Source organism: Pimephales promelas, chromosome 20, assembly GCF_988280905.1.
Source record: "Pimephales promelas chromosome 20, fPimPro1.hap1.1, whole genome shotgun sequence".
Taxonomy (NCBI): domain Eukaryota; kingdom Metazoa; phylum Chordata; class Actinopteri; order Cypriniformes; family Leuciscidae; genus Pimephales; species Pimephales promelas.
The window spans coordinates 18,385,819-18,400,715 of NC_142788.1; the positions used below are offsets into that span (position 1 = coordinate 18,385,819).

Here is a 14,897-nt window from a genome sequence, read left to right on the forward strand (position 1 = left end):
TCTCTCTGTCATCAGTCTTTCTTCAAATTTCCCTCTTGCTCACTCTCTCTCCTCTGCCATCATACGCCCCCAAATGCTGATTGGCCACAAGGTCCGACGGCATTTTTGTAAAATAGCTTCCTGCACCCTCACGCTGTTAAATCATCTTCAGCGATCGTCCTGGCGCCGGCTCTGGACATGCCACAGAATCTTCTAATGCCCACAAAACAAATAAATGTGCTCCCAAGTAGAAAAGTGCTCCCTGCTGTCAAATGTTTCCATTTTCATCAGATTAGTACTGGAAATAAACAACATACCGCGATGGCTTGGCCACTGGCTCATGATTCTGGCTTTGCCATTGGGACATAGATCTAAAGTTGTCCTCCAACTGACAAAGGTTAATGTCATTTCAGAGACAGGAACGCAGTATTTTCCAGACTGTGGCACCTTATTAACTACTGACAATTGCACTTGAACATAAATAATCAGACAAAACGTTTAGTTTCAAAAGCCCAATACCTTCAGTCATTGTTTGGAAGAACATCTTCCCACTGAAACGTCCAAAGCCCGCCACTGTTCGGGCCCGTACCTGGAACACGTAGATGGTCCCCTGCTTCAGCCCACGGATAACTGCTGTATTAGTCTGACTCCGCAGCAGAGAGGAGTTCGACTCAGCCGTATACTAGATTTAGACAACAGATCAGAGATCATCATAAAATAAAAGCCATACAGAAACCTACATTAGCATTTAGAATTATAAAATAAAGTTCACTTCACCTCACCTCCATTAAAAGTTTCATTTTTTTGAGAGAAGAGGATCATATTAAGTTCGTATTACCTTCTCATAATACTGCAGCTCATAGTCCAGAATGACCCCATTGGGCTGGTCAGGCTGGGACCAGGACAATGTGATACTGTCCACAGCTCGGCTGACCTGATGCATAATTGACACAGCAGATGGAGCTGAAGAAACAAAGGAAATAAATTAGAAATATAGCTAGATATACATAAAGTTTAGGAGTTCATCTTTTCATGAAAAATGAGCTCATTATAAAGAGTGGTTCTTAATCCTGACAGTGTTTCGATCAGCACACAGGATCGCAGCCAAACCAAGGACACTCTCTAACTTTATAATGACTTTCATTACGAAACATTAAAATTGATACACTCTATGATTTTTAATAGATCATTAAGAAAATTAGATTTGCATGATTAATTTTAATGAACGATTTGTTTTATACACTATGTTTGGGGTCAGCAAGATTTTTTTTTTTAAATAAATACTTTTATTCAGCAAGGACGCATTCAATCGATCAAAAGTGACGGTAAATATTTTTCTAATGTTATAACAAATTTCAACTTCAAATAAATGCTGTTATTTTTTACTTTCTATTCAAAATGCTTAAAGCTACACTGTGTAACTCTTTTAGTTTATTCTTAGCTAAAACACTTAGTTCTTTCAAAAATATATGTGCTCATTAATGTATATTTACTTTGTTCAAGTAATAAAGTATTCTCGTGAGTGTATAATATGCCATTGAAAATACATACGGGTAAGGGGTTCTAATGTCGGTCGCCTTGTTGCCCCTCCATCTTGAAAGTACATTAGCCAAAGAGGGACATACGTTAATTCAAGTTCCGCCTTTCGCGTTTACGTTTGAGTTAACACTCATGGACGAGGTTGAACTGGAAGCCATGTTAATCTTGGACTACAATGGCCACCGTAGGAGTTAAAACGAAATCGGAATTGAGAGGAACAGAAACTAACATTCACTGGATGGTCATATACCTTTTCACTGCTAGATGGGGGTAAAAAAAAAAATCACACAGTGTAGCTTTAAAAAATAAAATCAGTTCCCTCAGATAGATTAAGCAGCACCTGTTTTCAACATTGATAATAATAATAAGAGATGCAACAAAGATCAGCTACACTCTAAAAAATGCTGGGTTGTTTCAAACCAAATTTGGGTCAAATATGGACAAACCCAAATGTTAGGTTAAAAATGTAATTAAAAAAATGTACAGTTGAAAGTGAAACTTGAAGTTGGGTTCAAATTTTAAATGACATTTTTAACCCAACATTTGGGTTTGTCCATATTTGATTCAAAATTGGGTTAAAACAACCCAGCATCGTTTAGAGTGTAATGTCTATAGTTCTGGAGCTAGAGCTCACATGCTAACTGGCCTCTGCGTAGCACTCACAGTTCCCTGGCACCCGGGCCGTTTTGGATATAGAGGAGCCATTATATGCAGCTTCAGACTGACTACTAACTGGAAAGAAAGACTCTGGAAGCCCATGTAACACTTCATTATCATTTACAAGCCTTAAGAAGCAAAAAGACGAGCGTGAAAGCTGGCAAACACTATGGCTGCTGATAAAACTGCACTCATGGTTTAAAGATCAAACAATTGCAGTGCCTTGTATGTGAAGTTTGCTCCTGGCATGCTTTCTTGGGTGTTCAGGGAGGAAAGCGATTTTGGTTTATATTCCAAATACCGATTCCCCAGACATGCGTGATAAAATATAATAGGTAAGACAATATCTCAGCATTTGAATCATTTGCAAATACTCTGATACTCTTTCACATGTGCCATTTCTGTATAATGATAGCTGTTAATCCCAAAGAAAGATGTTTTATACGTTGGCATAAAGTTGATGGTTGATTGCTCGGAGAGTTTGAGGCCTCGGGTTGTTATGTGTTCTCAGGAAAATTAAGCTCACAATGTTGTGTAAAAAATATGTCTTGTGCTATTTAGTTTCTCTGTAAACTTCGATCCTGAGCTTTGATTAAGTGTTTTTCCATGCGCTAGTTTCGATGGGCAGAACAGGCTGTGTCTTGATTTACTGCGCTGAATGGTGGGATGGTGTGTGAGGAGGATGGGATTGTTGAGAATTTGAGCGTGCCATTGTGTATTTTGGAGGGATTCGTCCAAACAACACTAGGAAAGACAGATGTGATTAGACTAGCACTCTAAATAGGAAGACGAACCATTTCAAACAATCACAAAATTCAATTCCTCAGACGCATGTAACCTTTTTCACCCCCATCATTTGTAAATAAGCTGATGACAGGACTGCAACTTGGGTCATTATTATAGACAAGCCAGTCAAATTGTCATCATTTACTCACCCTCCCATCTTTTGAAACCAGCATGGCTTTCTTCAGTTTAATACAAGAAATTAAAAACTTAGTGTAATGTTTAAGCTGCTCTTTTTTATACAATTTAACTGTGAATGGTGACCATAGCCTTCAGAAATCATGCTAATATGCTGATTTGCTGCTTAAGAAACATTTGGTAACACTTCACAATAAGATTTCATTAGTTATCATTAGTTACACTGCAGTTAAAATGAACAATACTTCTACAGCATTTTTTTTTATCTTATTTAGTTAATTCTAACATTTACTAATACAATATTCAAATTAAAAGTTGTTAATGGACTGTGTATGAACATGAACAAATAATAAATGATTTTTATTATTCTTCTTCTTATTATTATTATTTTATAATAAGTTAATTTATTAATTTATAATAATATTATTTTATTATTCGTATTATTATTTTATTATTATTATGATATATAACATTTATAAATGAGACATTATTGTAAAAAGTTACCAAACATTTCTTATTATTATAAAAAAAAATTATAAAATTTTTTTTTTTAGGATTCTTTGATTAATAGAAAGTTCAAAATAACAAAATTTATTTTGAAATCAAACCTTTTGTAACAATGTAAATCTTTTCTCTCACTTTTGAAATCCTATTGACTTTTGATCATTTTAATGCAAATTTGCTGAATAAACGTATATTAATTAATGCATAAACAGTTTTGAATGATTTTGAGTGAAAGATTAACTTTAGGCCTGTTTCTTGAACAACAATTACACATCAGCTCGATCCGAGGCCAGCTCTTGGCAAGTTGAGGAAACAGTCGTCGGTGAAATGTTTGGAAATTTCCAGAGAAAATAAAATTAACCCATTGTTTCTTCAGAGGCTCGGATGAAGGAACTAAAAAATACTTTTGTGTTCATGTGTACATCCAAACACTGAGCAACTGTCATGCTTCGACTGCGCAGTTCCGCCGGTTATTGAACATGGGCTGGCATATGCAAATGTTTGGAGTCGTACATATTAATGATCCCGGCTGTTGTGTCACAGTCGGTGTTATGTGGAGATTCGCCTGTTTTTCAGGGGTGTTTTTCAGGAGTGTTTGTCCATGTACTGAACTCTTGTTTTTTAACTATGCCAACATAAATTCAATTTCACATTCTAGGGCACCTTTAAAATAAACTCAGTTTCTAAAGTTGAAGAAACCCAGAGCGTCTGGAGAGAATCCCCCACAGGTATTTGGCTATAAAATAGAGCAAGTCATAATATATGAAAATAAGTTCTCTCGGTTTGATGAGGTGATCGGTTTTCCAAAGAGTCTGCAGTAAGTGGTACTTTATCATTGCGCTGCTCTCTTTGACTGCAATTTATGAGAAATACAAGTAGTACTCTCTCAGTGAAAAACATAAATTCATATGTCCTTGCGGTATTCTGGAGGAGAATAAGAGGAAGCGATTACGAGCATTTCCATCTGAAATGGAGCTCAGAATCATTATTTTCTCCACAAGAATTTCCACTGTGGCAACTGACGAAGTCATTTCCTTGTTGATCGCAGTTTAAAACAATGTAGACTTCATTCTCATTCCTCATTCCATGGGAATACCTACAAGCCTAATGTTTCCAAAATGGATTTTTATGGTATGGACCATATATATATAATAGAAATTCCTTCCCTTAGGGTTAAATATCTAAAATAATATAATAAGTAATATTAATAATTTCCCTTTGCCATTTTATTTACTTTTAGGACCCTTCCTAACTTGATTCACATTTCATTCATTTTATAAAAACCATTAGCTTTTATAACTTAGTACTGTAAGTTTGTCAGAGAAACATTGTTAATAAATTCCTGAGCGTGGGAGGACATTTATAGTTCCTGAGTTCTGTGTAAACCCGTGGCTGTTGAGCTCACGCTTAGGCTCTGGTCCTGGTATTGTCCCCTCTCTCTGTGTTTTGGGGATGCGGGTGGTGTGAGGTGGATTTTTGTCTTTTAATGGCGGCAGTGAAGCAGTAATGTGGACTGACAGGCACACCGGTGGAGCCTCAGCCTCCAGTGATAGGGCCAGCGAGTTCACTGCAGCACAGCCGGGGGCACGGCTCTCATTATAATGCTCTATTAAACACTATTATGTTCCTTTTGAACTGGCTCCTTTTGACTGACATTTAAAATCCCTGTACAGAGCAATATGATGAGTGTTGTGGACTAGCTTTCAGTCCTCTGATAAAATTGAAGGAAAGTGAGAAACCTGATCAGGTGAAGATTAAAAGATGCAAACACATCAGTTTCATGATGAAGTCCTCTAATACTCAAAGCAGCAGAAAAAAACAAAAACTGGGCAACATGAATAGTGAGATCCTAGTGTGTGACTACAGTCTGGTAATGTGTAACACAACATATTTACAAAATCAGCAGGGATCTAGAGATGATCCTAGACAAATGTAGATCAAAAGATCATTTTGGATCAATAGTTCAGGGATTTTCAAATTTGTATTCTAAAGGCTGAAAGGGCGTTTCAATAGAAAGGTAAAAAAGGGGGTACACAAAATGTAAATAAATCATTAAAGAAACATTTATCAAAATGTGATCGTATTACTGTTGCAAACCAAATACTATAATATATTATATTATATATATTTCCAGATAATAGTTTGCACATATTTATACAAATATACAGTACGCATTTATATATAGTACATATTATATATAATATTATATATTATACATAAATATACATATTTTAATATATTGAATATTTATATTTATACACATCTGATATTTACATATTTTTGAATTAGCTTTAATAACATATTTGAAAAATATATATAATATATACTATATATTATATATATTTTTCAAATATGTTATTAAAGCTAATTCAAAAATACTAGTATAATAAAATAGCAATAATTGTATTATTATTTATTACATAATTACATTGTTATAAGCATTTATAATATTTATTAATAATATAAAATATAAATAAGTATAGGTACACATTTAAGTATTTAGCTACTTTAATATTTATTCATTTTGGGAGGTCGATGGCATCAAAACGTTTGAGAACCCCTGAACCAGTCGACCTTACTATTCAGCTTCAGTTAAATCTGCTGTAGGCAACTTGTTAAAACTGTCATTATGTCCTGACAGTAGAATATGAGACAGATAATCTGTGAAAAAAAAAAAAATCAAGCTCCTCTGACTCCTCCCAGTGGTCCTATTGCCATTTACAGAAATACACACTTCCTGTCAGAAACAACAAATCAGAGTCAGAAGGAATGTCTTAGCAGTGTCAATCACGCCAGGAGGAATGCCTTAGCAGTGTCAATCACGCTTGTGTACGCGCTGATCACACAGAAAGTATTAGAAAGAGTGCATTGACTCAAAACCCAGCCGCACAACATGTAGATAAAATGTCTTGCACTGTGCAAAACAACAATTGAAACCTGCTAATTCACTGGCTTGTCATGCAGCTGAAATAATGTACTAGCAAACCTTATCTAGCATTTGGCCTACATATTGCTAGAATAATTGCTTATATACTATTACGTTAGTTACCGTTATATACTGTTACGTTAGTTAGCTTGTTCACATTTACGTTAGCTTGTTCACATTTTCAGGCTAAGTCAACATTTTCGCAAAACTCCCTACTACAGCTTTAAAGGAGTAATTCACTTAAAAAAAACTTTTGCTGATAATTTACTCTCCCCCATGTCATCCAAGATGTCCATGTCTTTTTTTCTTCAGTCGAAAAGAAATTAAGATTTTTGATGAAAACATTCCAGAAGCCAAACTGTTGAAAGGGCTTTAAACGATTCCAGACGATGAATAAGGGTCTTATCAAGCGAAACGATCGCTCATTTAAAAAAAAAAAAAAACTATGTTTAAGTTTTATAAGCACAAATGCTCGCCTTGCTCTGTTCTGTGATGCACGTTTGTGACTCTCCTGTTCGAACTCGTTTATCAAAAAGAACAAATCTTTTTTCGAGTCATTTGGTTCATTCAACAAACGAAATAAACAAATTGACTCAGAAAAAGATTCGTTCATTTCGTTTTCATCAAAAACCTTAATTTCTTTTCGACTGAAGAAAGAAAGACATGGACATCTTGGATGAAATGGGGGTGAGTAAATTATCAGCAAAAGTTTCTTTTTAAAAGTGAACTACTCCTTTAAATCTAGTCTGACCCATTCCCACAACATAGTCTGTCTACTATTGCTTTCCTGTGGCTCAAACAGTATTGTGCTTGCAAAACTAATGTCATGGGTTTGATTCCCAGGGAAAGCAAGAACGAATGTATGTGTACCTTGAAATGCAATGTAAGTTGCTTCGCTTTGGATGAAAGCGTCTGCCAAATGCGTAAATGTATCAGCCTACTGCTGCTGCCTGTCACTGCTCAACGTACTTTATCCGTTTCCTAATTTCCAAAAAAGCAAAATAGCAGGAAAAAAAGCTATATAAAAGCTCCTGAAATTCAAGGTCAAATTCAGCCCACAGCAAGTTGAGAACATTTCGACTATGAACATCATCTACGATGTCTCAAACTGTACTGCTGTCTTACCAGCCTGGTTTGTTGTGATGTTGACAGCGGTGAACTGAGGCGAGTAGGGACTCTGGTCAGACACTCCATTCACAGCCTGGATCTCAAAAGTGTACTGCGTGTGGGCCAGCAGGTCACTGATATGGACCCATGAATCGGTCAGGCCCAGTTGGCGAGGCACGAACTGCACGTTGTCACCGCAGCGAGTGCATGACCCTCGACCCGAACCACAGCTCTTGCAGATGATGTTGTAGACCACATCCTGTCGACCTCCGCTCTCCTTCGGCGAATCCCACTCCAGCCGCAGGGACGTCTCGTTCACGCTAGAAATCACTCTATGGGGCGCAGACGGAACCGCTGTGGAAAGAGAAACACTGCCTCATCAGCAGGTCCGTGTCTTATCAGGACATGAGTTTAATTAAACACAAGCCTAGGAATTCTTGCATTGTGTGGTGTAATGTGCAGGAAAAAGTATGTGAACACTTTGAATTTGTCTTTGAAATTTGATCTGATTATCAAGTCGCAACAATAGCCTACCTAAAGTCAGCCTAAATTAGGCCTATGTGATGTAAAGTAACCTGTCCCATGCTGGGTTGCTGACTTAAGCACATTCTAACTGCTTCGTCTTGTATCTTTATGATCAGATTTTAGCCTTTGATCAAACCTATTATCATTGTTTCTTTAAAAAAGAAACAGAATCAAAGTAAGCTCCGCTTTCTAACAAGCCACATTAAAGTAACAATTTCATAATGGGTAATGACAAGAGATGAAAAGAGAAGTGGTTCATTGTAATGTAAAACAAGAGTTAAAGAGAAGAATGTTCTCCTCCCTCTATTCTGGACACACAGTGCAGCAGTTCAGATTACTGACAGCGTAGGGCACTACTCCACTATTCACATAGGCACACACTTCCCAAAAGAACAGAGCATTATGCAAATCTCCACGGGTCAATCTCACTGCTCGGTGAGTTACAGCAACGAATGAATGTTGAGTGAGTTACGGACACGTTTTCTTTGGCTGCACTAAACTGTAGGTTTAAAGGGGCATATTAATTATTTCTTATTTTTAAGTTAATTTGATTCTTTAGGGTCTAAATGAAAAGTTTGTAATATAATATAATTACAAATTCTCATTAGTATTGTAAGAAAACAGTAATTTTACCTGGTCAAAAACATCTCTGTTTTCAGTGGATATGCCTTTATATGATAATGAGCTGTTCTGTGGGGTGCTTTGACAATGCACGTGGAGCGTTGCCTTGACAACAGGTATATTTTGGAGCGGGAGTCTCTGAGGCAATCTGTGCAACCGTATCAATTTGAACCGGAGTTGGACCCGGAACAAGATGACAGCCGCAAAGAAGTTCAACGATTAAGGCTCAGACAGGAGGTTTCTGAATGGTTGGTTAACGTAATGTCAATTTGATCTATGTTTGTATACTGGCAGGGTGTAGTAACTCAGTTTGTTATAACACAATAACCTTAACGCGTTGTTCATTATAAAGTGTAAACCTTTGCTGTATTCATCGTGAAGCGTGCAAGCGATTTGCAAAGATTAATATAAAATATTCCATTTTACACTCACTTCTTCTGGGGGTGCAGCAGGGAATTTTCAGGAGCAGCTTCTTAGCAAAACCAGCTCATACTGACCCTCATTAATAAAGCAATTTGGTGAAAAAGATTCCTGAATCGCGCAAAAATTAAAGCAGTGACGTTGTTCGTGGGGAATATTCCCTTCGGAAACAAAACTCAGCCACTGTGTCTTCATCAGTTTGGATTTAAGAACATCATAATATATATATATATATATATATATATATATATATATATATATATATATATATATTAATTAAATTAAATTAATAAATAAATTAAATTATTAATAATTAATTAATATTATTGATTTTAAAGTCTTGCTGTTTTTATATAAAACACTAAGTAATCCTATATATATATATATAAACACTCAAATCAATCCATTTAAATACTACAACTGAATCTCAACATCCAGTAGGAAAAATGTACAATATAGATTTAGATTTGCAATATATTGTTATTAAATTACTATTTTTTAAATGATTAACTTCAACTGAAGATGATAGCAAAACTAAAACAGCAACAGGAAGCGAGCAGCACATTTAAATATATATATATATATATATATATATATATATATATTTCTTTTTATCTGTACTATTGGCCAGTAACCAATATGGTATACTGATATATCAGGCATCCTTATTTATTACAATCTGTACAGTGAAAATCCTATTTCTGATTTTCCAAAAAGAGAGTCAAAATCAATGTAAATGACATAAAATAGCATAAGAGAATGACATACTGGTGCATGGCATCTGTAGAGGGTCAGAGTCGGTACGGTAGTATCCACTGCGGCAGACACAACTGGTGGCACCCTCGTTGGTGGTGCGGCTGTTGATGGGACACTGGAGACATTGCTGGTCCCCTTGAGAGGCTTTAAAGGACCCAGATGGACAGGCTGCATTCAGAAAGGTAGAGAAAGTTTACTATAGTGAATAGCAAATCAGAATAAACAAGTAAATAATTTAGAGATTGAAGTTCATTTTTGTTTCTTTGAAGATCTATCACACACCCATTAATACCTGGAGCTCACATTAATGTCTCCCAACGAGCACATTTTCTTATAAAACAGAAATCTTTATTTTTCTGTTTGGAATCGAAGAGAAACATATATAGGAAGGAAGTATCTGATGGGCCTCCAGTGCAGTTTTGAAGCTTTATCTCGCACTGATAATCTTTTGTTTGGCACACAAAGAGCCGAATGGCACTCAGATATATCTGTGGAATAAACCAACAAAGACCTTGTTAAATCCCAGCACGGCTTTTCCTTGCTGACTAGTCTTACTGAAAACAAAATGCAAATGCGCTTGTGCTATTCAGAACTAAATCTTTTTTAAATTAAGAATTTAATTACGTCTTTTGAAAGCTTTCTTTTAATAAGGTCTGAACTGGATATTTAGGCAATAGTTTTTCTTCAACTGCTTCAGTAGGATTCTGTGTTGTCGAAAAATGATGTTTACATGATAATGCATATACTGTACAATTCATAAACAGACCAACTCTTAAACTTCAAAATCCCACCATTGAAATGAAAAATAACAGTAGAGGAACAACAGCAGTTTCAAAATCGACATCATATAATATTTGTAGTATATAACATTGATGGCATGTTATTTATTTTAAACATTTCATTTATCTGCAGGGCATCTCAGTCTATAATCAACTTTTAATATATATATATATATATATATATATAAAAGTTTCACCAATTTCTGAACAAAATCAAATGCAAATAACATTTTATAATACTTTCCTTCTGAATTTAATATTTACATGAAATACTTTGGTAAACAAATTATTCACCACACTAAAATCAAAAACCATCAAATATAATTACATATGTGTTTTATGGGCATAACTCCAGCTTTTTAGCTAATGTGACAAGCTGTCTGCATTGAGAATATGAAGAGGAGCAGCAGTGCGTGAAGTTATTGTTATGACAACCATACATTGACGAATAGAAAGTTCATCAGTGTAAAATGTAACAAAAAATGACAGATTTTACTGTTCCCTTTATAAGTCACTGACCAGCAGCTGAAACTGACATCGGCCCATTTAGATTTTTAGTGAATCGGGACTTACATAGGCCTACCTCAAGAAACTGGGACTCTTTTAGGTGAATCAGAGCGTTAACACATTCATAATTTAGAATATACTTAAGTCCCCCTGTAGTTAATAATTATACCTCTTAAAACTCATCTTCGATCACCAAAATTACATATTTAATGGGGTTTTTTAAATAAAATAAAAAATGTCTTCATGCCTTAAAATAGCTTGAATACAACCCTACACCCTTACTCTATGAAAATGCAAATTATCCCCGCCTCCACTAACTCAACACCACTCAGAGATCCACTGGCTGACGATCACACGTTGAAGTGATTGGTTACGAGGTAGTTTATTATGTCAGAAATGTTTTTGGTTCACTGCAGTTTTAAGGAGAAAATACTCAGCAATGGTTTGTCTTAAAGCATATATATATATATATATATATATATATATATATATATATATATATATACATACAGGGGGGCTTTAAAAACAAAACCTACTCCATCCTATCATGTGACAAAATGTGAAAAAACATTTTACCACAGACAGCAGGACAGACAGCATCCTTTATTTGCTCACAGCAAATTAGTCAACAGCTGCCTCATCTGCCCCTCAGCCAACATAACCTCCACGCTCACAATTATACAAGCGCTTGTCCCACACAGAAATAGCCCACTGACTCCAGTTGGAAATAAATCAAATATTGAGGGTAGATGTAAAATGAGTCACATATCATCTGCAGGTGCAAAGCAATCAACACTTACCAAGAGCAAAGTGTGTTCTAGGAAGTACAATGAAACTCATTCTATTAGCCTAATACCCCAAATGGCTTTGACAGTAAAACATTACTCTTGGCTGGCGCTCTCAGCCTATGATTGATGACAGAACATTCTCTTTCTGCCAGAAGGAATATAAGGCTTACACGCTCACACATCACAGTGAGTTAGAGCGGTGGACGTGGTGAATGAGGTGTTGGTTACAGTTGAATGAGGCAGAGTGGGTGTGAGTGACAGTGTACAGGAGTGGAATTAATGCTGTGGTACCACAGGGCTCCACAATAGAGGTTGTGCTGTGCGAGAGGGAGAACGACAGAAGAACAATATCCTGGCGACATACTGTATTAGATGTGTGTGCCGAGTGTACCGTACATGACTAGGGTATTTAAGTAGGCGCTAATGGATTTCTGGGAGACTTTTGTGGCAGCGCACATTTTTTAAAATCTGTTTATTTTCATTCCTGTGAATAGTTGTGCTCTTTTATTATGAGGCAGATTTTACAACGGAGAAATCACTGTAATAGCTTTGGTATAACAGCTTATTCTTTGGTGAAATACATTTCCATGCCTCTTAAACACAAACTAACTTATTTAAAGGTGCGTAATTTTCTCAATGTTAAAATACTTTCTACCATTAAATACAGAGACAATCGGTTAATGCTGGGAATCCAGACTTGTTTGAGAATCCACACCAGCCCATCTAGCTCAACCAATGGCGTGAGTTTGGGGAGGGACTATCTATTTAGCTGACCAATGGAAGATGAGGTCAAGTTCACAATAACAATTATTTATTTTTTAGCAATTCCATTTGGCGATGCAATTACTGGTTGTTTTAAGGTGGTGGTGATTTAATTAGGCTGTGTGTCCATCATAATTTATTTCTAAATTATGACTATTTTTGATCTAAAAAAACATACAAATATTATAACAAAGGGCAGCAGGAAATATTATAAAATAATAAATTAACCCCATGTCATGGGACCTTTAACTTGCCTTCAGTGGACTTCATAACATAACAGATTCATGTGAGTGAACTGAATCAAAATATTAATTTCATTGATTTGTTCTGTGAGCCTTACCGTTGCACTGTGAAATTTTGCTGTCAAAATCCAGTCATTTCAATATGTGTCCGCACAATCGGGAATGTCATGCCATGGGAACTGCCCATGCTGATTTTGTGTCAGGTTTCAGTTTTTCCATGGAAATTTGCAACAATTACCAACAGAATGTTTTAGGTGAATTATGGTTCAAACTTTTTTTTTGCAGATATCTCACTGAAATTGCTAATGTTACCACACCTTCACTCTAGGTTACAACCTGTATGCAGTGACTGAGTCGTATTGAGTCATTAAATAAATAACTGAATTGTTTAAAAACAAAGAGTCATGGGCATAATGACTGGGTGTCTTCACCATATAACAAAGATGGTTATATGGTTTTATCAGCTACAAAAAAAAGCCTAAATAAATTGATCATGGGTTTCAGAAACATCCTTGCATCATTTTAACTGTGTACCATCAGTTATTTTTAGACATAAATAATTGGACATTAATTGGGACATGTTATTTATTATAACATAAAATAATAAATAATTTTAGACATAAAATAAACCTAAGATTGACTCATATTTTGTACTGAATGAACAACATGCCCTCTTTCAAACACTATTGGTCAGCAGCTTCTCATTCACAAATGGCATGTCCCAGTTTGAGTCTTGTTTAGACTTGAAATGCCAACTCATTCATGAACAACACATCCTAATTTGTTCATTTCATTTACTAATGAGATGTTCTAGTTTGTTCAGTGTTTCCACTTAGCGACTCAAATCACAGACTCATTTAGTGTATTCGTTCAGTAGGTCCAACCAATGGAACGATCCTTTGCAGTCTGGATTTGAATGCTATGGTTAGTTAGTCTTTGAGGGCAGGAAAAAACACCAAAGTAGCAACATACTTCAAATGGGATTTACTTGTGAGTCGGTGCATGACGACTTAATGAGAACAATACATTTAAGAATAAAAGATTCATTCAAAAACATAGAAACATTGCTAATTCAGTAACTCATTTGACAACAAATGTCTGTAAAACGTGACAACAAGACACAGCTAAATGCCACTAAATTGCATGTAAAAATGTATTTTGAAGGTTTTATGGTAAAGGTTTTTTTGCATCTCCATAAATCAGTAGGATGAATAAAACTTACACTATATGACTCAATCTGCAAGTACTTTGTAGCTTCATAAACAAGCTGCTCGGCTAAAAAAAAAAAAAAAACACACAGCGGTTGAGAGTAAGGAAATTAAATCCGCAGAAGAGAAAAAGGTCAATTCTTCCTCAGACAAGAATGGAGACTGACATCAAGGGCCTTTTTCATTGACAGACATAATTTCATGCAGTAAGATATGGTTGCAGTCTTTTGTAAGCCCTCTCCAACAATTTTCTTGGCCAACTTGAGGCCACAGATGTGTCTGTAACCCTCGTTGGCAAAGCAGGAGGTTGGAGAGGCATTAATATCCATTAGAGGTGCCGTGTCAACCTGCTGAACTCATCTCAGGATTCACACAGGGGAGTTCACTTGTTTAATGGGGGTGAAGGACTGAACTCATCTGTGCTATACTGCCTGTCATTTCCATATCAAGGTGAATGAAGAATTTAAGGAGTTACTATGGTAATGAGCCTCTGCTTTGAGCATCCCTTCACAAAGCCTTCAAAGGGAGTAGCATAAATTTTTTTTGAGGATTTTACCTTCTAGTGAAGCACAAATTTTGCTATAATATACAACAGATGACTCAGTCCTCTGCTACTTCAATTTGTTTGGGATTTAAAACTTGCCAAGAACGCCCAA

General features: G+C 35.9%; 1 protein-coding gene across 1 annotated transcript in view; it reads right to left on the minus strand.

The window, feature by feature from the left end:
- Positions 1-14,897, minus strand: part of ephb2a (eph receptor B2a) — a 54,276-nt gene that overhangs the window by 7,948 nt on the left and 31,431 nt on the right. Inside the window, exons 4-7 of the mRNA XM_039653105.2 lie at positions 9,968-10,123; positions 7,652-7,987; positions 818-942; positions 499-661 (exon numbers count right to left, since the gene is read on the minus strand). Of these exons, the coding sequence (XP_039509039.2) occupies positions 499-661; positions 818-942; positions 7,652-7,987; positions 9,968-10,123 (780 nt within the window). The remainder of the gene's footprint in view (positions 1-498; positions 662-817; positions 943-7,651; positions 7,988-9,967; positions 10,124-14,897) is intronic.